The following is a 24,784-nucleotide window of genomic DNA, read 5'->3' on the forward strand; positions in this document are numbered from 1 at the left end:
GGATTCTCACAACGATCACCATAACAAGTACACCTCTCATCGAGATCTCAATAACCCTGTTTTGTTCCGAGTCGAGTCAAACGCTCAAGCTCAGCGGCTACTGACAGATGCTGCACGCACGCACATGCGCAAACGAATTGTTATTCCCAGCGGCTGAGTTGCTCCCCCGTCCGTCTTTGATCGACGGTGTCGGCGCGCTCTAGAATTCAATGGTTGTCACCAGAGCCAACGAGTGCCCTGTGCGAGGATGCAAGCGAGGCTGTTGAAGATTTCCGCTGTGCCAATTACCTGCATCTTCTCTACCAACGTATTAACTTTTATGTTGACACGTCGTGGTATATCGAACTACCGAATTAAAAATGCTTCTGGGTTTAATGCAATTGAGAAGCTGTCAGAATTCCTTACCCGATGCGCCTCGGAATTTCCAGAAGGTCCAGAACAGCACTGATCCCTGTTCAGAGCTGTCAGACTGTCCGTGCCGCCCAATCATGACTCGCGAGTCAATCATTTCTGGCTCGCCGTTTGCAAAAGAAGCTGCCCGTTGATCCCGTGGCAAAATGTCAAAGCTGTCTCTAACCGACGTTGTTATCATCATTCAAGACATTGTCGTCTGAGGCGTTGGGTTTGTGCCGAGACACGCATTTTTTTTTATTCCAACGGTGAATGTAACACATCAATTGATATGCGGGCTAACACTCAGACACTGCCCTACGCGGCCATTTCTTAAGCATATCCATTGAAAGGATTCAATAATTCGTGAGACGTATCCACCATCAGCCTCAGCCCAGTAAAACTCAAGGCTAGAATCAAAAATAAAAATAAAACAGCACTAAACGTTTCCCGTCTCTTTCTTTCCTCAGAAGCAAATCCGCATTCACCGAAGCGAACAAAACTCGCTCCTCGCCTATCGATCCAGACGCCCCCCACGTCCAAAGAGCTCCCCGGCACTGTTCCGCGCAGCGTGGCGAGGTCAATCGCCGTTGGACATTTCGTGGGTTAAAAGAAAAAAAAAAACATCCCGAGGCCTAGAAGGTCAACCAAACGTTCTAAATGTTTTGGCGAACACCGAAGATGGAGTCGTTGTGAGACAATTGTCGGGAAATAATTGTAACATGCAGATTTAAAACATGCTGATATGATCAATTGATGGTCGAGACCGGTCGGGTGTCAGGGATTGTAGATGAAGCGGATACGTTTAAAAGCGAAATGCATCCAGGAACGAGAATTAGATGCAAAATGTGAGGGTATACGGACAGACACATGTTTTCGTGTTCCCGCTCTGTTTGAATGCCGTGCATGCAACCCAAAACCCCCATGTCGACGTCTGTTCTCAATCAACCTCCATCTCATCTCTTCTGTCTATACCCGCGATCTCAATTCATCCACCAAGCAATCTTGACTCTCTCCCGAAACTTCACCTTGACCCGTATGTTGATCCGTATAATTACCTCAATGAATCTCTGAATATACACAAAATCGTCACAGCTCCTCGGATCAGTTACGTCGCAATGGGTCGATGATTCACCACTAAAGCAGCCTCCCGTCCGCTGTCCCGGGAACAAAGCAAGTTCAAACGCTGCACATCATTAAAAACCCCCCCATCGTTGAGATTTCACCCGTGGTGGTGGAATAACCGGGATTGCGATGAAAAGTGGCCTGATTTTGCCAACAGCCCATTTTGGACTGACCTGCCCACCCAACGCGTGAGCGGAGGGGGCCGGAACGGAGGGCACGTGTTAGGTTAGATGTACTCCCCCACCAAGTTTTCGGTGCGAGGGGACCTGGGCTGCATCGCGGGAAATAATCGTCGAAACGTGCCTCTCGTCGTCCGTTTGATGGTGTGTTTTACGGTATCACGAGAACGGTGTTTCGGGAATCGCCATTTAAACGCGGGTCTCGTCGTACCTTTTTTATCATCGGCGCGTTCTGAGATTCACCGGGTCTTCACCGTAGAGTTACAGAAGCGGGAGAAGAACACCGAGAGGGGTGAGGAGAGCTTGCGGCGTCTACTGCGGCATCTTGCGGCACGGCTAGTGGCATCTCTAGAGAGGGAGGGCTGAAACACGGTGACGTTGGAAGGTATTTGGGCAGCAGGGACTTGTCATCACGATGGGTAAGTGACGGGCAATTGCAGATGTTCGTTCTGATATGATCCTCTTCACTATCGTATTTCGTTCTCGTTTTTCTTGTTTTTTTTTTTTTTTTTTAATCTTGGTGAAGGATCGATATGACGTTGAAGTGTCAATCCGTTGATCATCCCCACAGAAATTGGGATGCCATCAATCAGCCCTGTCCTAGCGTGTCAAGCTATCAATCAGCCTTCGGATCCGCACTTTTCACGAGGCATAGCATCTTGACTCAATCTCATTCCTTTGCCCGTGCTTTTCTAAATCAGCCACAAATTTTAATTCACGGGCTCGCGCAGCTGAATCAGTCACAGTTACATTGAGTTTAGAGGGAGGAATTCCGTGTTGGTTCTGGCTTTTTTTTGTTTTTGTTTTTTGTGACATGGCGCGGCGTAAAACGTCCCTGCAGCGGGCCGCGTCGGCTAACCATTTCCATAAACCAGTGTGTGTCAATGGAATGCTACCCTCTCTCTCTCTCCCTCCGCAAATTGACTCTCACTGCAAAATACATGACATTGTCACGGCAAAGGCTCTCTGTTCTTTTTACGGTAGTTGCTTCACAAGCGCTGACATTTCATCTCAACCCGTCCCTCTCATCTACGTAGTATCTGGTCTTTGTCGTTTGACTGGAGCAATCTAAAGTCAATCTCCTCTGTCACATTTCTTGGTTCGACTGCGGCAGCGTCCGGTGTCCGTGCTTCGTAAATCGCAACACGATCATCTCGACTCTTTCCATTTCCTCATCTAGTCCTTGTCATTTCCCCTCAATCGTTCGAGGGGGAGGTGATGTCACCCAAGCCTTTTTCTTCCTTGTACGACCTGAAGCTATTTCGTCTCTTCTCGAGACTCAATTGAAGCTGGGTACACACAATGGAACCCTGCATAAGCTCATGCTTCAGTTGGTGCTCGCTCGGCCGGGCGGGGGGAGCTCTGTCCTCTTCTCTCTCGTCTCGTCTCCACATGAGCTAAGCTACCCAAGCTTTGATCCCCAATTCACGAGGGTGTCGTTTTCGTTTTTTGTCAAACGTTGTTCCGCTGTGGCGTTCATGTGCTGTAACTTAAGACATTCCTTCCCCTTTTTCTTGTGTGTCTCTAATTGAGTGGATGCTACGCTGAGACAAAAACGTTGGTGTTGGCGTTGGCCGTTTGTCTTGAGGCCTCTGCCTCTTTAGCTTCCCCCTCAATTCGTGTTCGACCCCGGATGGTAGATGTGACGCCAACAGCGAGAAAACATGATGTCTCATAAATTCGTGCACGAACAAACGAACCAACACTTCCCCATGTAATTTAATCAGCCACCCTATTCCTTTTTTCGTTTGCGACAAAAGGTCTTTTCTGATCACATCCTCTTTCGTTGCCATCTTTTCCTTGCTTTACGTGCATCGACATCATACGCCAATGCATCCTTCACTGCGTAACGCAGTTCAATCCCCCCCCTCTTCGTTTAGCCAAGACAACACTGCAGGATCTCCCTCTCTCTGTTGTTTGCCGAATCTCACCTCGCCCGCTGTACTGTAACATCCCGCACCGCCCACTGATCGACACTCTTCTTTTCTGCTTTGGGCTATACGGTGCCTTCAGCTCGCCAATCTAGCAATGAGTTGAGATCCACTTGATTCATAGCCAAGATTCAGAGAGGAGAACTTATCCTGGTCGTAGCCCGTTCCAGACGCAAACGTCAAAGATGCCTAAGCCATGTGTAAGAAATTTCTGCTGTGCGGTCTTGACACCGTGGACCGGACAACTCGGAGCCGCGACTTTTAATCTTTGGATCTGGGACACTCCGGTGAAGTTAAATGGCACGAGGCATGATCTTATTGAACAATTGTGAGATTGACATGAGTTTGATCCACTGTCTAACGCATCCGGTGACATTAAGGTCGAGTTGAAGATCTTGGCGCTTTTTCCACATGGCATCGCGCGCTAAGTTATTTGACAGAGTGGAGGTGGCTGGCTATTATTATCCCGTGCATGCGCGGAACTCGTGCTCTTGCTGGTTGAGAACTGCGATGCCGGAAGAGGCGGGGGATTTAGACGCGGTGGTTCTTTTTTAGCGGTCTCAGGTTGAAGGAATTGAGTTCTCCTATGTAAGCGGAAGTGCTGCTGTACTTCGTGTTGGTCGTTGGTCGTTGGTGATTGAGCTTGAGGTCCGGCTCCGTGTCGGCCGACGAGGGAGCCGAGACGCCGTGATGTCGGATCATGAGTCGGGAATTGAGATTTGATGAGAGGTAGTGAAACAGAAATTGAATCTCAATTAATCATCTTTTTACTCTCCACGGATTTGACGCCGCGTGGATGAGTTGGAGTGAGATGAAGTGAGGCGAGCATCTGAGGGCTGGTTCAATTGCGACCGCGCTGCTCGTCGTTCAACACGAGGACATTATCGCAGAGCCGCATATCGCGGATGCAGCCGAGCAAGGTCGACCGTTCAAGAGAAATAATTAAAGGCTAAGAGATCTAAGTTCTTCATCATCATTTGTCTAGCATAGCAGTTGACATCGTGTAATGAAGTGTCAGTGACGCGCGCGACAGCGTTGTCGTGACTGGACACACAGGAAGACACTGTCGCAGAAACACATATCGCAATTACAACCCAGGTTAGCTTAGACCTCGAGAGATTCAATTGAGATTCATTCATGTGAGCATTGACGATGTTTTGTCCATGATGCCAGTCAATGTCGTGAAATGAGATGTTGGCGAGTTGGTTCAATCGCGACAAGACACGAGGGCATTGTCGCAGAGCCGCACGTCGCGGATGCAACCAAGTAAGAAGCTTGAGAGAGCTAAGTGAGTATAACTTCACGTGGGCCCATGAAGATGGTTGGTCCGAATTGGCAGTCATTGTCGTGAAATGCAGCGTTGCCAACTGCGACAGCACGAGTCGCTCGCTGCGTGATGTCCATAGGAAGGAAGATAGAGAGATAAACTATAAATAAACCAATTGATAGTGCCAAGTAGAAGGGGTTATGACTTTCTGGAGAGAGGCTTGGCGATCGGAATGTCCTGTTGTGATGTTGCGGCTCATCGTCTCGCTGCGCGTTGTCAATTGACCATCGAAGCATCACCCGCGACGAACAAATGGGCTCAATTGACTTCGCTTTTGTGATAGCCTGTGTCGCCCAGTCTGCTATATGGTGGCTAGTATAACTCTAGCAACATTTATTGTTCTGTTGCCATGAGTTGTTGCCTTCTCCTAATCGAGGTCCGCGAACATTCTCGACGAGACTGGCCAAGACGGCCGTCATCGCGCTGAACGGGCACAAACATGAACATAATGAGATAAACTACTCACTTACTTACTATGGAATCAGTTTGGATGTGCGAAGACTCACTATAATGAGCTTATTCAATTGGACGCCTTCTTGTGATGTCGTTCTGTACACAGTCGCCAATCGACCATCGAAGCAGCATATCTACCCATGCCGAATACAAGCTCTATTGGCCCAGCTTTAGTAATATTCTGTATCTCACGGCTTAATAGAGTATGTCTGAGGGATCGTGACTCATCTATATTGTTATTCTACCCTTTCCGCGCTGAGTTCCACGATCCATTCTTAGTGACGTTATGGAACTGGCCGAAGACTGCCATTACCACGCCCAACGACCCCAACATCAAATCAATTGAGATTAAATGCTCATTTAATGATTAGGGGATCAATTTTATGTATGTTAAAACTCATTGAAGTGAGTACAGTCCATTGGGCGCCATGTTTTGTTGTCGTCGCTCGTCGTTCTGTACGCAATCCTTAATCGTGACTAGCAAGGCACCATATCGAATAATAGCGAATAAAGGCTCTATTTCTTGACTGCTACAATTTAAAGTATCGCCTGACAGATTGTATTATGTGTCGAGGTAGTACAGATCATATCAATTGTTCTGTTGCCAGGAATTGCTATGTTCATCTCGCTGATGTCGCGAGACTGATCAAGACTCTCAGTCACCGTGTCTCAAGGCTCCAACATCAAATATGTTGAGATTAACTTCCCTGCCACCGATTAATGGATGCCTCTTATGTGTATCAGTGCTCACTGAAGTCAGATTAGTCAATTGAAACGTCTGTTGTGGTGTCTCGGCTCGTCGTCAGGTGCGCAATCGTCGGTTGTCGACCATCACCGTCGAGACATTACCTATCCGAACGAAAGCTTTATTGGCTTAACTTTTGTACTAAGGCGTGTCTCTCTGGCCACTACAGCATGTGTAGGAAAGTTCAACTCGTCCTCAATGTTCTGTGGTAGCAAGCTGAGGTCCGCGACAACATTCTCACTGATGCCGCGAGATTGGTCAACACAGCCGTCCCCAGCATCAAGGATAATGAGATTAGTTGTCCCGTATTCATATAAGGGCTCATTTTAATATCTCTCAAGGTCAATAAAGTGAGACAGCCCAATTGGGGCGCTTGTTGTGGTGTCCTCGCTCGCTGTTCTGCTGCATAATCGTCAATCGCCAGCCTTCATCGTCGAGACACCATATCACATATGATAAACGAAAGTTCTTTTGACTTGGTACTCACCATATCCTATATCTCCCGGCCCATTAGGTCTTGTCTAAAGAAATGCGACTCATCTCCGATGTTCTGTTGCAGCAAGCTGAGGTCCGCCGTAAGACTCTCTGATGCTGTGAGAGTCCAAGACTGCCATCCTCAACATCAAAGATATGGAGACAAACTGTTCGGCGTACAATCGCAGGATCTCTATTATATCTATTGAGGCTCGTTAGAGTGAATTGGTCTTAAGAAATGCTTTGTTGTGATGTCGCTGCTCTCGTTCCGCTGGTCAGTCGCCAATCAACACCATCGAGCCACTCCATTGCTGGCGGCCAACGAAAGCTCTTTAGACCTGAACTTCGCAATATCCTATATCAATCGGCTTACTAGAGTATGTCAAAGCATGCGCGATTTGTTTCCATTGTTCTGTTGCGAGAAAACTGAGGTCATGGAACAGCCGCCCTCAACCACCATTGTCATCAAAAGCTCATCTAACATTCTCTCGGAGGTTCCAATTGGTTTCCTGACTCTTGTTACACTAATAATAGAGCTCTCTAGCCTGCCAATTCATCTGCGGCGGTTGCCACTGCTCACACACAAGCCGCTCGGATCAGCGAACTGATCGGGAACAATGGCCAAGGACGCTGATTCACTCTCAATACCTGCAATAAATACACAACACTTGCCATTCAATTACTATGCAATCGCTACTTTCTCTCGTCAACTCTATTCCGCCTCCTGGGCTTCTGTTTGTGCCCCGAGCATACTGCGACGAGTGTCTTGATTGCCAAACCAGCACCACCATCAACATCAACAACTTCCAGTAACTCGGTAACAAGACACCATCGCAATCATTTTTACTCTCACCTCCCCCTCCAAAGCCAGCCGCAAGGCCACCAAGCAAGCCTCCCCCGTGATGTCCAGCCTCAAAAACACCCTCTGGTCAACCTTCTCCAAGACCCCCAAGCAGCATCTCAAGGAGCAGAAGCCCAAGTACCAACTCTGTAGCAACCCCAACATCACTATTACAGATGCAGAGACCGGTGAAGAGTGGGATTTCGTTGATCATGATGAACTCGATGGTGATCTCGCGAACAGCGACGACAATCGCACTTCGAGAGAGGAACTCGAGATGAATGCGCGCGAACAGGAGGATCTCCTGTATTCGCGACGGTGGATGAATTAGGCTGCCAGCTTGGCGACTGTGCTGCCACTGAGATTGCCAGTTGCGCAGGCGAATGGACTGGTAGGGACAGAGAGATATGCTGGCTGTTCGACGAAACTCGCCAGTGCCAGTAGAACAAGAGATCTCGCGACGAAGCAGCCATCGCCTCGAGATTGAGCGTATATATTCTCGATGTCTCTGGCCAAATTCAACTCTCATTTCTTTCCTTCAGTCATCCTCGACATCACTTCCATCCGGACTCCTTGAGATCAACAACCATCAACACCAACCTACCAACACCGACTACTCACCCAACTTTGGACGCCTTACACGACAACCTTCTACGCTATCCCCAGGACTCCCCGGCTACAGACATCACCAAACACTAACCTACACATCTAAACTTGGACGCAACAGCCTTCTTCACTGTCCTAGGACTCTTCGGCTACGACAACACCAAACACACCAACACACCAACCTACCGACTCAACCGCCATCATGGGAATGCAGATGCCATCTGATCCATCCTTCAAGTGGCCCGCGGAGTGCACAAAGCCCAGCATGTTCTCCATGCTGGTCAAGAAGGTGACCACCCTGATCAAGGGCCCCTCCGACGAAGAAAAGGACCGTGACCTGAAGGAGAGCACAGTCATCCACCCTGAGGACGCCACCGAGCCTTGGGAACTCATCCCCACCATCAAGGACGACCCATGGACTGTCGTTGTGAAGTCGCGCAGCATGCTCGGAGAGTTCAAGGACGGCAACGGAGACCGCCAGTCGCACTATGAACGTACTTACCAGTACGAATTCGACCGTCAGGTCGTGGTGGCCGACCGCCTTGCTCTGCGTGAGGCCAAGATGCGTACCGCGAAGTAGATGTGTCCCTCGTAAGCTGCAGAAGTAAAAGTTGTACACGATTTGTGAATGAGCTTTTTCTCTTGGTGAGGTCTTTTGGGCAATGCTAAGTATGCGCCCCCTGAATTGGGATCTTGGTCGTAGAATAGAGACTGACTAACTGTGGCTAGGTAGACTGGATGAACTTTCTATAGATAGAAAGAGAGTAGATAGCCTACTTGGACAATGGGACTAGAGTGAGGTGAAATGATGGCATTGAGATTGACTGGACGGACTGGATAGCTAGTCGGCTGATAGTACACTATTGTATTAAAGCGTCTGTAGATAGGTATTTAATCTGTTGCCCTCATCATCGGCCTCTGAGGCCATCTCCACTAAACTGTGTCGTGTCTAACATAGAAAACTTCTCAATCTCCCTTCAAAATGCGTATAACATCTGTCAACAAGCTCCCCATTAAACAGCTAATCACCAGTGATGGTTGAACAGGTAGCCAAGAGGGCTGCCTGTTCGGTGTGAGTGCTCGCTGCTCTCGGTTCTGAATGAGCGTCCAAGACTCGCGCGACTGGCCATGTCACGCTTACTACCCTTTGTAGTAGACGAGGACTCGGACTTAGCATCAGCCTCCGAATTGTCCATGGATGTAGAGATCAGTCTGCGTTCCTATTCTGCAACTTTCTCTCCGCCTCCGCGCCAGAGCCCGTAGAAGCCCTCACAATTCTTCCAAAGCTTGATGGTACCATCCTCCGATCCTGTGGCATACATCTTGCCATCAGGCGAGAATGCAATTGACCAGATAGGTCCGTGATGTCCTTTGTGTACATCGAGTTCCTTTCCATCGTCGTATCGGATAACCTTGGCCCACGTGCCGGGCTCCTCACCGACAACTAGCTTACGACCCTTGAGGTCGAGCGCAACACTAGCGATAGTGTAGCTCAGAGGAAAGCGCTTGAGCTCATCCATAGCATTGCGGCCACCCCAAAAGTACGCCGTCTTTCCAGCAGCAACAGCGAGAACTGGCAATCCGCCGCCAATGTCGGTAGGGGAAGCATACTGGGGATCCAGTGACACCATCTCGCAAGACTTGATGTCTCCATCAAGAACTTCGTGTCGGATACAGGCCCGGCTAGGCAGGTCGAGCCATCGGATTGTCTTGTCGGATGCGGTCACGACGATGTTAGGGTCCTGGGTCCAGCAAATGAACTTGATCGAACCAGTATGAACACCTTCGCCGATCTCGAAGCCAGCGGAGGCGGGGATTGTAGCAGGGGACCCAGTAGAAGACAGCTCCGAGAGATCAAAGATGCGCAGCTTCTTCTCGAAACCACCGGTCGCGATAAGATCCGAGTTGTCGGGAGGGTAGGCAATGGCACGGACAATGTGATCGTGTTGCAGCGTATAGAGCAACTCGCCGGAGTAGGTGTCCCAAATTTTGCTGTGCAAATGTCAGCGGAGCTGGGTTTTGTGACGGAGAATACTCACGCTGTGAAATCGGCCGATGCAGTCGCTGCGCTGCAGGTATCAGGGCTCAGTCTAGCTTGCCAAACAGCACCCTTGTGACCGATAAAAGTGCCAATCCTATGCAAGTCAGAGGAGCTACTAGATCCAGTTGACAGTGACCTACCAGTCGCCGGTCATACCGTTTCGAAGCATAGGGTTGCCATCTATATCATGTCAATATGCGCTCTGTTGAGACAAGACATTGCCGCACCTTTGCAGGCCGAGATCAGAAAGAAGCTGTCGGTCTTCTTCTCAATTTCCTTCTCATTTTCCTTCTCAAAGGCAGAGAAGGCGATATGAGGAACAGGTCGAGAATGACCGTGGCAGGTCAGAGGATGGTATTGTCGAGGTTCGGAAGCCATTGCGACAGAATAGAGAAGCGAAGACGAGCGGGGAATCGGTTCGTTGATGGGAATCTAGCCAATTGCGGCCAGCTGTAGTATTCGATGTCGGTCTAGAGAGTAGCGAGATACCCGATATTAATCGAGGATGTCAAAATTGGAAAATGAGAGAGGCCGTAACAGTCGTATGCGTCGTTAAGAGTGGTTTGGATCGTGACTCGTGGCAGAGCTTGTCGCGTGTCGTCGCAGAAGTGTGGAGCGTCTTTCTCGAGCAAATGACAATGACGAGCCCAAAACTTGAAGGAAAGAGATGGAGAATCGGAACGTTAAGGTCGTGATTGTATCGGGTCGTGTCGTGAGGTCAAGAAGCGTGAATATTGCCCCCAAAGCGAACCCCCTTGAGAAGAGAAAGGAGAGGAGAGAGAGAGAGGAAAGGAGGGCGGTGATGAATTTGCCAAATATTTGCGAAGACGGCAGGACGAAACAGGTTGGACAGGGAAGGAAACGGCGGCGCGCATTCAAAATGACAGGGCCACGCTTGCCCGACTTGAGCAGCGGGGTTACACGATGGGGTCCTTCTTTCCGGTGGGCACCGCCACAAAGCGGGGTACACTTGGGGGCTACAATATCTTGACTCGACTTAAGAGACAAAGACATTGATGATACAGGACAAGGAATTATTTGTGAGACAGATAAAGAGGTGTTTTACGGTGTCTAAGTGTGTAAGGCTTCTTTTGGTTCAGCGTACAGCGTTGAGAAAAGGACCGGAATCCCACGCAAGATATATACTGCACTCTCCTGAGTCTTCTCAACAGCTATTTCTGCCCAACTCTTACTAAAGCAGTATCACCATGAAGGTAGAACAATGACTTATGATATATGCAGTATTCTAATTTTAGCCTACCCAAGGTATGCTTAAATGCGAAGCAATAATGCCCGCCCGAGGGAACAATAAAACTTCAGACTGCGGAGGAGGTTGCCAAAATAAACCCATGAAAGAGAGTTAAGAGACCCCTGGATTTAGACCAATTTACCTAAATCCTGCCTAAATTCTTTTTTTCGTCCAGAATTAAAGTCTGGAGTTTTATTGCCTCCCCTAGGCCCGGATCGTTCACGACATCTAAGCCCGAGCGATATGCCCGGCCAAGTGGAGGTGGCTGGTGCTTAGTGACGCATTGTGGCTTAAGCTGGACGGGACAGATCCGACGGGAAGGGGCAATCAATCGATCAGCTTCCATTACTGACCAACGATCAACTCTACGATTTGTCACGTTTCTCCAGTTCCTTTGATGACTTTTTGACGATACAACCTCTTCCATATTCCTGTGATTCAGATTTTTTGTCGTTGGCGTTACCCTTGTTTGGAGAGATAGCAAGCCGTTCTCTTTCTTGACCCAGTTGCATCATTGTCCAGTCATTCATCAAGCTCCCCCCTCCACTGCATTCAGCAGTGTCACGTCCTCTCATCATACGTCCATCAAACCAACCTCCAGAAAAATGACCGACTTCAAGCTGTCGGCGCAATTGGTCGGGCACGAATCCGATGTAGGCATTATTAGGCGACGTTCTCTGCATCTCGAAACACTAACGGATCGATAGGTTCGAGCCGCAACCTTCCCCTCTCCCGATACCGTCTTAACCGCCTCCCGCGATTGCAGCGTCCGCATATGGCGCCGCACCCAAGCATCTCCCCCGAACTTCGACGCAACCCTGGTCAGCCGTGGCTCCGAATACGTCAACTCGATCTCCTTCTTTCCTCCGTCCAGTGAGCACCCAGACGGCTATGTTGTCTCTGGTGGCAAGGATACCATCATCGAAGTCAAGTCCCCCAAAGCTTCCAGCTCCGATAACGCCGAACGTCTCTTGATCGGTCATTCTCACAACGTTTGCACGCTCGACGTCTCACCCGACGGCAAATACTTGGTATCAGGTGGCTGGGATGGTCAGGCGCGGGTATGGAGCCCTGAGAAATGGGAAACAGAGCTCTCGTTGAGCGGCCACGAAAGCATGGCGGTCTGGAGCGTTGTTGCATTTGATGAGCACACAGTAGTGACTGGTTGCGCCGACAAGAGCATTCGTATCTTTGACCTGCGGCAGTCTACCGCTGGTGAGGTGTCGCCAAGCTCTACCATCTACACACCTGATGTTGTCCGCGCTCTCTGTCGTGTACCCAACGGTCATCCCAGTGGTGCAGACATTGCGAGCGCAAGCAACGACGGAACAATCCGCCTGTGGAAGCTGAATGGCCAACAAGTCGCCGAGCTGCATGGACACGAAAGCTTTGTCTACAGTTTGGCCAGTCTCCCGACAGGTGAGCTGGTTAGTTCGGGAGAGGATCGTACCGTCAGGATATGGAAGGGTACCGAGTGTGTACAGACAATCACACATCCCGCCATTTCGGTATGGACAGTCGCTGCGAACCCCGAGACCGGCGACATCGTTACGGGTGCCAGTGATAGTATTGCCCGCGTCTTTACACGAAGCCCCGACCGTACTGCCGATGAAGCGACACTCAAGGAGTTTGAAGAGTCTGTCAAGGCTTCATCGATCCCTCAGCAACAGGTCGGGGGTGTCAACAAGGAGAAGCTTCCTGGTCCGGAGTTCCTTACCAGCAAGGCGGGTACCAAGGAGGGACAGGTTCAGATGATCAAGGAGGATAATGGCAATGTCACTGCTCATACGTGGTCAGTGAGCCAACAGCAATGGGTCAATGTTGGTACAGTCGTTGATGCTGTCGCCAGCACTGGTAAGAAGGTTGAGTATCAAGGAAAGATGTATGACTACGTCTTTGATGTCGATATTGAGGATGGCAAGCCTCCTCTGAAGCTTCCTTACAACCTCTCTGAGAACCCTTACGAGCGAGCCACCAAGTTCTTGGGCGACAATGAGCTACCGCTCTCGTATCTTGACAATGTGGCCAACTTCATCACCGAAAATACCAAGGGAGCTACTCTTGGTCAAACTTCAGAGGCCAGCGGGCCTGATCCTCTTGGTACCGAGTCACGATACCGACCTGGTGAGAACACCCAGCCCAAGGTGCTCCCCCAGAAGGACTATCTCAGCATTACAGCAGCCAAATACGAAGGTAAGAGGTCTGTACCTCTGCTTTTGCTCAATTACTGACAACACCAGCAATCTTCAACAAAATCTTGACCGTCAACAAGAACATGATCTCATCGGGTCGCAAAGATGCCGCTTTGAACCCATCCGATGAATCTGTGCTGTCGGAACTGCGCGCCGCGCTTGAGTCTAACAAACCCGTTCCCCAAACAGCCCTGCCTCTTCTCGTCCGCATCCTTACACAATGGCCCTACTCTGACCGTCTCGCCGGTCTTGATCTCCTTCGTTGTGTCGCGAAGTACCCTCTCGTCGCTCAATTCTCTGACCCTACCGTTGGCTCCCTTCTCGACATTGCTTTCGCGTCCTCTCTACCCCAGGGCGAAACTCCCAACGAGAACGCTGCCATGATGGGTCTACGTACCCTCGCCAACATCTTCTCCACCGCGAATGGCCGCTCGATTGTTAGTGCTCAATCGGACGAGGCCATTTCGTTCCTGGAGCGTATCGTTGGTGTGTCCTCGGAACCCATCGGGCCGTTCAATCGCAACGTCCTCATCGCTGCTACAACCGCAGCAGTCAACCTCTCAGTGCTCGTCCATCGCGAGCGCCTCCTCACACCCGATCAGCGTCGCCGTCTCGCTATCCTTCTCGGCACGATCCTCTCCCGTGATGGTCAAACAGACTCAGAGGTTCTATACCGCGCCCTAGTGGCGCTCGGCACATTGCTCTCCGCATCAAAGGCGGAGGCGGCTAATCTCGGTATCAAGGGGTGGATCCAGAGTGCTGTTGGACGAAGCTCTGAGGAGCGTGTCAAGTCTGTCGCGGCCGAGTGCGCTAAGGTCGCTCCGTGAATGTGATATGATGGTGACGGGTATGCAGGCAGATACAGCGCCAAGACGGGTTCTGCTTGACGTGGAACGGCGGATGTACGGAATTAGAAGAGAAACACATAGAATTAGTGGTAGACGAATGCGATAGATTGATACGCAATGGCTTTGTGGTGATCGTGATGTCTGTGGCGTTGTGAGAGGCGTCTGTCAATTGATCTCAATCGTGAGCCATCGTCTCATTTCATCTCACTTCAAGACTCTAGCATCTCATTCTCACGACAATTTATCACATCAATAGCGTGGTTTATGAACTTGAATAGTCGTAGATTCTCATCCTACGCGGTGTCTCAAATGAATGAAGCAGATAAAGCTCCTCCAACAACACACCACGTGCGATATCTCAGTCCCCTCAGGACAGCCGCAACATTATAAAAATAAATGAAGGGATATAAACAATAAAACCCAGGGATATGCCAAAGTTCCCCGCCCGTAAAAACGCCAGTCATTATGCTTTGTACAATTTTCTTTCATATCGGTCTCGTCAATCACGCAAACAGGGCATATGCACCCGCTGCCACGAGCGGTAGCCAGCCTGCCATGTTCAGCTGGCGCAGGGTTCGTGTCGCGCCGGATTCGCTAACGTAGGCGTCGGAGCCCGATTGCTTGGTCGTGATGGTGTAGATCTCTGCGAAGCCGATGTCGGTGGAGTTGAAGCAGTTTGTCTCGTTAACTTCGGCGATTCTCTTGTCTCCTGGCTCTGCGAAGATGATGTCGACGCACTACACATGTTAATCAACCTTTCCTTCAATACAAATTTCGGGGGATAGAGGACGTACAGAGTACAGAGCTGCACCGTGAACGGCGAGTTCTACAACTTGGATTGTAGCCTTGTCGCCTGCCTTTACGGTGGTGTTCTTGGGCAGAGGCACCTGAGGGAGACAGATGGTTCCGGGGAAGGGATTGTTGGTGGGACCGAGGATCTGGAACATGGGGACGACGGGCTGTGTCATGTTCGCTGGGCCGCCGTCAGGACCGTCGTCGCCAAAGCCCATGTTGACGTAGGCGAAGGCTGTCTCGTGGCCACGGAACCAGCCGGGCTGGAATGCGACAGCGCCGCCTCTTGTGGGCCAGTATGTTCTGTTTGTCGTGACATTGTGACCGCCGCCTGATGATGTTAATTGGTGTCGCTGAGGAGAGGTGAGAGAGTAGAGGGGGACGTACATGGGTAGATCCATTGCATGCCGTAGGGAAATGTTGCGTTGGTTATGAGGTTGTTTCCTCGCCAGCCGGGATAGGTAATCACGCTGTGTGCTGACACGATTGTCGCGAGGAGGACCGAGATGAATGCTGACGTCCTCATGATTGCGGTTTGTGTGGTTTATCTCGTAGTATTGGGTGATACTCTCTAGCAAACAGACAAAGAACAAGAACAAGGCTCAGCCTCGAACATTTAAAAATTTCACGAACCAACGACTATGATATAACAAGAGCTTCTTCGGAGAAAAAGGAAGATGAAGAGGAGGCCGCGAGTTCTGGTCTTAAGGCACTGCGCTGGGTGGCCATCTTTGCAGCCGCCCAGCTCAACATTGGATGTGATGGCCCAGTAAGAGGCCGTTGACGATGCATCTTGGAGGGTGTGACCCCTGCTGCAGAACGGGAACACACGGCCAATGGGATCAGCGGGATGAGTGATTTACAGGGCTACAGGGCGTTTCTGGGCTGTGACTGGAGATGTTTTAAGCGCTGGCGCTAGACTTATCTCAGAGGTGAGCCAATGAGATATTAGAGTCGATGGGGTAGAGGGGCGGGGGTTGGTGATGGGATATGCCGGTTAATGAAGACTGCAAAAAGGGACGGTAGAGACTGGAGAGGTCGACTCACTTCATGGAAAGATCGGATCAGGAGAGCCGATGAACGATTCGTAGCCGCGGTTTGATCTGATGATGGCTTTGGTGATAGTTTGAGGCTCGGGGCTTGGGTGCCGCGTAGACGCCAAGATGGTCACATCCATCACCAGAGACACACAAGCTAGGCAAGCACAGACGCAGACACTACCGTAAGCTGATGCTCTTATCAGTACGGCTTGTGATTGGCTGTCCCTTTGTGCTCTGTGCTATCGTTGCATTTTCGGCGAGAGAGGGTTTAACTTGTGCTTGTTGGACCATGGGTTCTTCAATCATGCGCCCTACGGATGTCTTCAATTTGTGACATGGCAAGCCACAGCGTGACGATAATAACAAATATTTCACAGAACGAGCAATCATGTCGTCGCTGGGCTATATAATTTGGGCAGAGACAGACCAGTCGGGGTTTTATTCTCCATCGTTTTTAAACATTGAACTCAAAACGCCACTAAGATCTTAAAACTCACCTTGTCTTCACCGACGCTCACCGAGCCCTGTGGAGTATCGAAATCTCAATCTTCACGACAATCTTCACTGAGAGACTCACTATAAGTGAACATCTCACCATTATTCCCCACCTTTTACACGATCGTATCAATTGATTCATCATCTCACTCCACTTTCTGCTAATTTTGTTTTATGCACATTGGCTTTGGCTTCACGTTCAATATTTAGCTTCACAATGTCTTCATCACAGGATTCTTCAGAATGGACGAGAGTCGTGCGCAAGGGACGCAAGAACAGACGAATCAATACCGAATCTCACTCATCGAGACACGCGAAGCCTCAGACGGAAGGTCTTAGGAGTCCGGAGGATTTGGAGAAGGATTATAAGCAGCATCGCAAGAGATGGGAGGAGGAAGCGTACTCTTGTCCTCGTCTTCGTGAACTTGTCACGGCGAAGGCGTCGCATTTGACAGAGATTGATAAGGCGGTTCATTTGGGTGTTGGGACATTTGATCCGAATGACGGGCTTAATCTGGATGGCAAGAGATCAACGTTTGCGCAACTTGCGGCTTTTGAGATCATGGTTGACGAACTGGGTACGTCTACTCTCATCAGATTGTACATGAACGGGACTGATTTGGGCAGAGAAAATTACGAGTGGAAAGATTGAGACATTCTTCCAGGACCCAGCCTTCAACGCCTCCGACAAAAAGTTTCTCGGGAATATCGGCCACACCGTTCTTGATGATCCGAAGGGTACGCAGATGGTCGATGAGAAGACGCTCTTCTTTGGCGTTCATCTTTACAGACCTGTGTACAACGATGCGCTAAAGGGTGAACTTCCTGCGCTGTTTGTTGGGACTGGCTGGGAAGATTGGGGAGAGTAAGTTATGCCCTGGAGTTGATGTTGCGCTCGGTGAGGGTGATGGGTTGGTGCTAATTGGGAACAGTATCTTTGCAGACGAGCATATCGAGAACGTGGAGAGAATGCACAAGGCATACGAACGCTGTGACTTTCCGCAGGAGAGACTGGATTGTGCGTTTTCGACGACGAGTATTTACTGGAAGCCGAAGAGTGAGGAGGAGGGTGAAGCCAAAGGGAAGGGGATTGTGATTGAGGAGGTTGAGATTGAGAATGGGGAGGAGAAGAAGGAGAGTGATGAGGAAGAGGAATTGGTGAAGAAGCTTGAGGCTACCACTATTAATTAATCGTTGTTAGTAATTGCTAATTGACGAGTGTTCGTTTGAGTGTGCCGATGGTCTGCATCTTGGGCTTCAGTTGCTGGTGGCTGCGAAGACTGTGCGCTGCACTCACTGATGGGCTTCTCCTCTCATGCTCAATTCCTTTAGACATGCTCTCCTTGAGTAATTCAATGTCACGTTTTGATGTCCAATGTTTCCAGTCTCTTTGATCTTCCCTCGGCCTCTTGTCATGCATGATCTTCGCCTTCTCTTCTAACCTCATCCAACATCGAGTCAATCCCAACAGCCATCTCTGTAGCGGGCATTCACTCTTCAATTCTGTTGTCGCAGTCCTTTTCTTCTGGACTTTTAAGGCTCTTCTTTATCTTTCCATTCCTCTACTTCATCTATTTCGGCTCAATCGTTCATCCTCACTTCACGACCTTCACCCTCTCTTCTAACCTCTTCCAGCATCATCAACCTCTGGTAAACACTTTCATAACTTGTCCTCGCGCTTCAATTCTGTGGTCGCGATCCTTTGCCTCTGGACTCTGAAGGCTCTTCTTTACCATTTCAGTTCTCTTCTTCATCTACTCCAACTCAAACCTTCTTCCTCACCAAGGCCATCATCCTCAAGATCAACATCTCCAACTTGACCACTACCAACATCGTCGCGCACCTTCACTTCGAAGACCTTGAGCTTTCCAGTAAGTCTATCCAGTTCCTCTCTTTGTCAAGTTCATCTCACTCTATCACATATCTTCAATTCACTGCCAAAAGTCCTCTAACATCCTCCTCATCCATCCTCATCTCCACTAACCTTTACCCAATTTCTCAATCCTTTCCTTCCTCTCCTCAAAACTTCCCTCTTATCCTCTAACCCGCCATGACCTCTCCTAAGCAATTCTCTCTCTTTTAGAAACCCCGTCTAAGTACGCATCGCGCAGTGATTCACAGCCTCTTCAATCTCCCTCTTATAAATTCCGTCTCTTCTTGTCATCCTTTATCCAACTCACAAAACTCAGTCAATTACATCAAACCTGCAACAAAGACTCTACAATTTTAGACCAATAGCTCAATCTACCATTGAAGCTCAATCACTATGGCGTCTTCATCCCCAGAGGCAAAGCCAGACAGAGCAGCCCGCGAAGCAGAGTATCAAGCACTATGGCAGGTCTGTGATCGAGCAACTCGCAAGCATGAGTACATCTACGCCGACGACAGACTCAAGCGTTCGCTTCTCGAAGATGCATGCGATTCTATCATGCTGAAGAGGTAACCGTCTCTCCTCAGTTGCAATTGACTAAGACTGACGATTGGTAGACAAAAGGTCGGCAAGGCCCCGTGCGGAACTGACATCTCCGCCATGGTGAGCCTTCATCTTCAGCGAGAAGTCACCGGCCGTCTTCTCGCGACTGCCCGTATGGGCGTTCCAACCCCTTCGCCGAATCCGATGCCGTATATGAGCAGCGGGCCTGCGTTCAATGCGCCGCAGGATGCGTATCCTGCTAACCCAAGTACCTTCAATGGCAATCCGGCTGCATACAATGTCACCCAGGCACCGCTCCACGCAATCCAGCAGCCCCAAGCTCGCGTCTCCCCCCCAGACTTTGACTTCTCCATCCCAAACAGTACCGAAGAACTGCGAGAAGACATGGACAAGGTCATCAACACCCTCCGCGAGTACGCTAGAAGAATCGCCGCTCTCGAAAACAAACTCGACAAGTTCACGCAGGAGCGCGACATGTGGAAGGCTGGGACGATAGGCATGACGAACGCCGACATGAGCAAGGCCGCATCTGTTCCTCCAGGCATGTTCCACTGCCCCATTGAGGGGATCGAGGGTTTTTCTGCCGTCGCCTATTCGCACCCTAGACCTCTCACGCCTAGAAGTCAGACGCAGGGAAGGGATGAGGAAGGGGAGGGGACGTATCAGCCTGGGAATTGAGCCTTGGATGGAGGATGGAGCCAGGCTTGCGATGGGAGAAGGAGATGATGAGTTTTCATGAGGGTGGTTGATGCGATAGTTGCTGGGGAAAAAAACTTGGGCGATTGCTTGGTATGAATGCTTGGGACGGGCGCATTGAAGCACGGTATATACATCTTGCTTGGCCATATAGCTTGTAACGACTGACGACGACACGAATATGCAGCGCCTTCGGGCAAGATACCCATTAATCAGGTACATCAACGATCAATATTTCACATCACGGATCAATTCATGTGCCGCGCATCAATCGTTGAGCCAATACCTATATTGTTTGTCCTAGCCGTTCCTCCATCAACTATATACTCTCGCAAGGCGAATCGTTACAATAAGCCAGCCTAATATTTCCATCGTCTACAAAAAAGCAATCGTGCCAGGCGTATCTGAAACAAAAAAAAAACATACAAAGGGCATAACATTTTACCTGTTTTCCCTAATACTCCGTAACTCCGGTCCGTGATAAGACATTAAATGCTGAGTGTTGAGGTGATGATGGTTATATCCAATACATGCCCTCGCATCCGCAGAGCTGACATAAACTCAGACATCAATCGTCGCTGAGCAATGTCGTGAATGCATCGAGTCATTTATGAAGAAAACATGCTGTAGTCCTGGATCGTCTTGCCGTCGCAGTCGGGAATCTTGACTCCCTTCTTGAGCTCACGATCCGCTGTCAACAGACCCCACTTGTCCTCCCAGTTCTTGCCCTTGGTGTTGTACCTCTCCTTCCAAGGCTCGTCAAATGCCTCAAACCAGAAGTAGTTGGTACCGTTCTTGAGAGACTGGCAAACCCAATCATCCATGAAGGTGTTGAGCTCGTCAATACCAGCAACTGATCCTTTGGTACATGTTGCGGCTGAGCCACAGTTGGTGCCACCTCCGGTAGGCCAGCCTGTTTCCGAAATGATGTTCTTCTTCGTGTCCGTCTTCCAGAAATCTCCGTTGTTGGTCTTCCAGAAGTTGGAAGTCCAAGCGGCAGCCTCGGATGCCTCAACTCCGGCGAAGAAGGGATGGATGTTGGCCATGATATAGTCACTGTCCGTAGCAAGCTCAGATGTCCAGTCGTCGCCCAAATCGGAGGTAGCAACAGGGAGCTTGAGGCCCTTCTTGTCGAGCTTCGTGCGGGTGTCGTCCAAGATCTTGGCCAATGTGGTGATGTTCATCTCCTCACGGAAGAGAATTTCGTTGGCAATGATGATGCCCTCAAAAGGAGCATCACCATACTCATCCAGGATGTCCCACATTTGTGCCATCTGTCGATCGTTGGTTGTCTCGTTCTTGTCAAGCCAAACACCCATCCAGATCTTGGTATCCTTGAGTTCCAATCGGTCGAGAGCATGAATCAACATCTGCGTCTGGTTGCAATCGGTTCCGTACAGTCGAATCTTGTTGGTAAGCTGACCCAACACGGCGACGTCGCGAGTGATGTTGTTCTGAGAAGGTGGGTTATGCATACAGTCGGGATACTGCGAGTTGAGAGGGGTGTAGTCCATGCCAGAAAAGACTCTGTGGAGGTCGGGATTGTTGAGAAGATCCTTGATCTCGGCACTGTTTTTGCCAAGATCGCCGTTCTTCTTCGTGTCGTCCTTAGCTGACTCTCCCGAACTCGCTGTGCTGTCGTCTTTCTTGCCATTATTCACCATGCTACCAACGACACCACCGACAATAGCGCCAACGATGACGAGGAACACAACGACGATGATGAGCCACTTGCACCTCTTACTCCTCCCAGTGTCCTTATCGTCTGAGCCATAACCGTAAGGCTTTTCCCGTGCCCCATTCATCTCGTAGCTTCCGCCTGTACCTAATTAGCGAATGCGCACACTTGGCAGACGAATACTGACCTCGTCCACCCAAAAGGCCGCCAGCAGCCGCACCACCTCCAACCGCAGCAGCGGTTGCAGAAGCACCCCTCTTCGCGCGGTCGGAATTGGAAAGGCTAAGCATTGAGTTCCTTTGGCTCTTTCCATACACAAGTCCGTCGTCTCCATCGTCAACGATCTCATTAGGATTCACTACGCCGAGATTGTCGCTGCCGTGCCGCGAATTCGTATATCCGGGGTATGGGTTATCGATGTAGGGATCGCTACCGTTGAAGTGAGATGTCGCTGCCGATGGTGGCCCACGAGGCGAATCGTAACCGTGACCGTAGCCTCCGTTTCCGCCGTACGGGTTTTGCTGAGTCCGCGACGGAGGCGGGGGCAAGTTGGAGTGTTCCATTGCGCCTATGCCGCTATAGCGAGGATTACGGTCAGCAACGTTAACAGCAATTCCTGCCATACCACCAGATGCAGACATTCCAAAATTGTCTGCGCCCGGTGTTGTATGGGAGTTTGGGTGATCATACCCCATGTGTCCGCCGCCGCCACCTCCGTAGTTATTATAGCCTTGGTTGCCGTAATAACCGTGGTCGTTTTGTTGAGGCGATGGTCGTCGAGGACTGTCGTATCCAGCGGATCCTGCGTACGGCGAAGGCGAAACTGGGCGACCGTGAGAAGAATAGTCGTCGTAGCCACCTTGAACACGGCTGTATGAAGAATCGGGATGTGCGCTTGGGTGGTTTGATCTCGGGGGAGCGTCGTAGTGGGCAGCCGAAGGTGAATAACTATGGGGAGGAGGGATGGGTCTTCGGGGAGAGGAATCGTAGCGATTATGAGAGTCGAGCGGTTCGCTCTCGTAGGGATCCCCGTGGTAGTTCTGCATTGTGGATAGTGGTTGGATACTAAATCTGGATCCAGGCGGAGGAGCAGGCAGGTTCAAGCAGAGTGACACTGATAAAGATAGCGATAAGGTGCTGCAACAACTCGAGAGCAGGCAGTGCCAAGAGGATCGATGATGCCAGCAGCGGGCGTGCCGCCTCAAGGGGATCACCTTGGAAGAAGGTGGATCAATCGGCGAGATATAATTTGCAGTTGAAACGAGAGAGTTGCAGAAGCGCAAGGAACAGGAACAAACAAGTTGAGCGAGTGGAACAAAAAGACCGACCGACCCGAATCTTTCTTTTTGCCTTGTTATTGCGAGAGACGGAGCTGAAGAGAGGAAAAAAGATGGAGTGACGAGGACAAGAGTACAAAGAGCCCAAGAGAGTCAATGAATCGTTGCTGCAACTGTAACGGCCCAGTTGGAAGGAGCGAATGAGGGGGCAGGTAGCCACACCGGATGCGGACCGATAACCTGGAATTTCCCATTTTAGCGGATGTTCCGCCCTGGACTCCCCGGCAACCGGCCCCTAGTATTCCGGCCAAGGCGGGACCCGTGACGCAGATGTTCTGGAACCAAGGCCAAGAGCATTACCACGTCGATAATACGAGAGATATTGTATTGCAAATTAACAAAAATGTCATTAATATTGTACGTTCAACATCAGAGTCGATAACAATTGCAAATGTTCATTCAAAAACGGATCATTGCACAGCCTCCTTCAAGACGGGTGCAACGGCAGACACGAGGTTGGAAAATCCTCTAGTGGTGTGTGAGATCATCAACACGGGGTTGAACTTGTCTTGACTTGGTCAAGCTGACTCCATCTTCCATAATGGATGCGTGCGTTGCGCGTCCTCAGAGCCTTGATCTATATTCGGAAGCTTTCTCAGTCCAAGTCGAACTTCATTGTTCTAGTTTAATCGCTGTTTATTCCCAAACTCACTCCTTCGTATTATACAGGAATGACCACGTAAACCCCCAATCAATTCTTAATTTGCGATCAATGGCCTCATCGTAAAACTCAAACAAGCGACGAGGGTCAATCCTGTACGAACATGGCACAGTTGGGTCTTGATTATATGCCCCCTGTAAAATGCGACTTTAGCCTGTCGATTGACGATCAACATGGAACCTCCAGGGTTACAGAGAAGGGAGAGGCGATGAGAATCACTGAGAACTCAGCTGTGACTATCCAGTGATCAACCAAAACAAACAGAAACTGAGATGTCTGAAAGCCATGAGGCTGGTGATGAATGCAGCCAAGAAGACAGCCGCAATTGATTGATGGGTCTCGACTTGTGGCGTCGCCATAATATTATTTTATCACCATCATAATCACCAGCGGCACAGCTACCACCAACACGCCATCATATTAACCAGCTTCCAGGCGCTATTTTCGCAGAATTAATCACAGAAAATTAACAGAAAACTCTGGTCTTTTTGTTATCTTTGTTTACGTACCACAATTCGCAGATTAAAGGATCCTCTGTGACCCGGTATTCTTCCCAGTTTTACTTGTCTCCCTGGTGCGACACTGTTTGTTTATCGGCGATCCTCGCCTGAGAGGCTTTTTATGCGACACTGTTGGTCGATCAAAAGCTCTGTGCTTCAGCCGCTTAGAATTCGCTAGCTGCTCATTGACGATTATGACAAAACCCCACCAGATTTGACTAAGACCAATTCTGGCTCCCTGTCAGCAGAAAGACGCCTAACAATTAAATAGTCTCAGCGCCGGACCTGTCAGCAAATTGCAGCTGTCGCTTTAAGGCTGAATTGGTGATATGCTCGTGACTTAAAATGGTCGCTGGTGGCTGAAAATGGAATTAGCCGTGGACCCTTGAGGCTTAAAAAAAGGAAATGACTTTTGAGGAATGTTAAGGTCGAGACCCCTATTTCTGAGACCGAGGTTCGTAAAAAGCCATCTCCGGTTGTTGACGGAATCCCTTGCTTTCGGATGCTGCGTCTTGGTCGCGATTCAGTACGAGAGGCTGTCGTGGAACGTTACACGATCAATATGTACATCCTTATTAAGGCGCAAGCCAGATGTGCACAAAGTACAGAAATGTCTTGCATTGACGTCAAAGTACTCAATATTGCATCCCTTGACAACTGAGGGGCTTGAACTGGCTGACTGGCTTCGCTTTGGGCGTTTTGAGAGTTCTTGTATGTATGTATGTATGTATATTTTTCGTCCGGGGGGCC

At 49.8% G+C, this 24,784-nt stretch overlaps 9 protein-coding genes across 11 annotated transcripts; 6 read left to right on the forward strand and 3 right to left on the reverse strand.

The window, feature by feature from the left end:
• The first annotated feature begins 83 nt into the window (after positions 1 to 83).
• Positions 84 to 4,650, forward strand: FOIG_12591 (uncharacterized protein). Its single transcript, XM_031213505.1, has 2 exons — positions 84 to 4,005; positions 4,066 to 4,650. Exon 1 carries the CDS (start codon positions 1,746 to 1,748, stop codon positions 2,058 to 2,060), a length of 315 nt encoding a protein of 104 aa, XP_031056836.1. The 5' UTR covers positions 84 to 1,745; the 3' UTR covers positions 2,061 to 4,005; positions 4,066 to 4,650.
• Positions 4,651 to 7,526: 2,876 nt separating this feature from the next.
• FOIG_12592 (uncharacterized protein) lies at positions 7,527 to 7,796 on the forward strand (the record flags this gene model as incomplete). The annotated part of the gene is made up of 1 exon (XM_031213506.1): positions 7,527 to 7,796. The coding sequence occupies one exon, from the start codon at positions 7,527 to 7,529 to the stop codon at positions 7,794 to 7,796; it is 270 nt and encodes an 89-aa protein (XP_031056837.1).
• Positions 7,797 to 8,273: 477 nt separating this feature from the next.
• Positions 8,274 to 8,651, forward strand: FOIG_12593 (uncharacterized protein; the record flags this gene model as incomplete). Its single annotated transcript, XM_031213507.1, has 1 exon — positions 8,274 to 8,651. One exon carries the CDS (start codon positions 8,274 to 8,276, stop codon positions 8,649 to 8,651), a length of 378 nt encoding a protein of 125 aa, XP_031056838.1.
• Positions 8,652 to 8,723: 72 nt separating this feature from the next.
• FOIG_12594 (uncharacterized protein) lies at positions 8,724 to 11,034 on the reverse strand. 2 transcript variants are annotated; one of them, XM_031213508.1, is made up of 4 exons: positions 10,340 to 11,034; positions 10,253 to 10,292; positions 10,111 to 10,206; positions 8,724 to 10,063 (listed from the first exon to the last, which is right to left on the reverse strand). In XM_031213508.1, exons 1-4 carry the CDS (start codon positions 10,488 to 10,490, stop codon positions 9,292 to 9,294), a joined length of 1,059 nt encoding a protein of 352 aa, XP_031056839.1. In that variant the 5' UTR covers positions 10,491 to 11,034; the 3' UTR covers positions 8,724 to 9,291. The 2 variants fall into 2 exon arrangements, with proteins under 2 accessions (XP_031056839.1, XP_031056840.1); XM_031213509.1 differs by having other exon boundaries at positions 10,253 to 11,034.
• A 592-nt stretch (positions 11,035 to 11,626) lies between these two features.
• Positions 11,627 to 14,649, forward strand: FOIG_12595 (uncharacterized protein). The gene is made up of 3 exons (XM_031213510.1): positions 11,627 to 12,014; positions 12,069 to 13,554; positions 13,602 to 14,649. The coding sequence occupies exons 1-3, from the start codon at positions 11,967 to 11,969 to the stop codon at positions 14,378 to 14,380; spliced, it is 2,313 nt and encodes a 770-aa protein (XP_031056841.1). The 5' UTR covers positions 11,627 to 11,966; the 3' UTR covers positions 14,381 to 14,649.
• On the reverse strand, positions 14,632 to 15,957 carry FOIG_12596 (uncharacterized protein). The gene is made up of 3 exons (XM_031213511.1): positions 15,581 to 15,957; positions 15,196 to 15,524; positions 14,632 to 15,138 (listed from the first exon to the last, which is right to left on the reverse strand). The coding sequence occupies exons 1-3, from the start codon at positions 15,717 to 15,719 to the stop codon at positions 14,905 to 14,907; spliced, it is 702 nt and encodes a 233-aa protein (XP_031056842.1). The 5' UTR covers positions 15,720 to 15,957; the 3' UTR covers positions 14,632 to 14,904.
• A 529-nt stretch (positions 15,958 to 16,486) lies between these two features.
• FOIG_12597 (uncharacterized protein) lies at positions 16,487 to 18,090 on the forward strand. The gene is made up of 3 exons (XM_031213512.1): positions 16,487 to 17,306; positions 17,356 to 17,593; positions 17,661 to 18,090. Exons 1-3 carry the CDS (start codon positions 16,946 to 16,948, stop codon positions 17,917 to 17,919), a joined length of 858 nt encoding a protein of 285 aa, XP_031056843.1. The 5' UTR covers positions 16,487 to 16,945; the 3' UTR covers positions 17,920 to 18,090.
• Positions 18,091 to 18,994: 904 nt separating this feature from the next.
• On the forward strand, positions 18,995 to 20,265 carry FOIG_12598 (uncharacterized protein; the record flags this gene model as incomplete). The annotated part of the gene is made up of 3 exons (XM_031213513.1): positions 18,995 to 19,167; positions 19,216 to 20,074; positions 20,163 to 20,265. The coding sequence occupies 2 exons, from the start codon at positions 18,995 to 18,997 to the stop codon at positions 19,838 to 19,840; spliced, it is 798 nt and encodes a 265-aa protein (XP_031056844.1). The 3' UTR covers positions 19,841 to 20,074; positions 20,163 to 20,265.
• Positions 20,120 to 23,190, reverse strand: FOIG_12599 (murein transglycosylase). Of its 2 annotated transcripts, XM_031213515.1 has the most exons (3): positions 22,227 to 23,190; positions 21,724 to 22,112; positions 20,120 to 21,677 (listed from the first exon to the last, which is right to left on the reverse strand). In XM_031213515.1, exons 1-3 carry the CDS (start codon positions 22,580 to 22,582, stop codon positions 20,467 to 20,469), a joined length of 1,956 nt encoding a protein of 651 aa, XP_031056846.1. In that variant the 5' UTR covers positions 22,583 to 23,190; the 3' UTR covers positions 20,120 to 20,466. The 2 variants fall into 2 exon arrangements, with proteins under 2 accessions (XP_031056846.1, XP_031056845.1); XM_031213514.1 differs by having other exon boundaries at positions 21,724 to 23,190.
• Between the last annotated feature and the right edge of the window lie 1,594 nt (positions 23,191 to 24,784).

Source organism: Fusarium odoratissimum, assembly GCF_000260195.1.
Source record: "Fusarium odoratissimum NRRL 54006 unplaced genomic scaffold supercont1.27, whole genome shotgun sequence".
Taxonomy (NCBI): Eukaryota; Fungi; Ascomycota; class Sordariomycetes; order Hypocreales; family Nectriaceae; genus Fusarium; species Fusarium odoratissimum.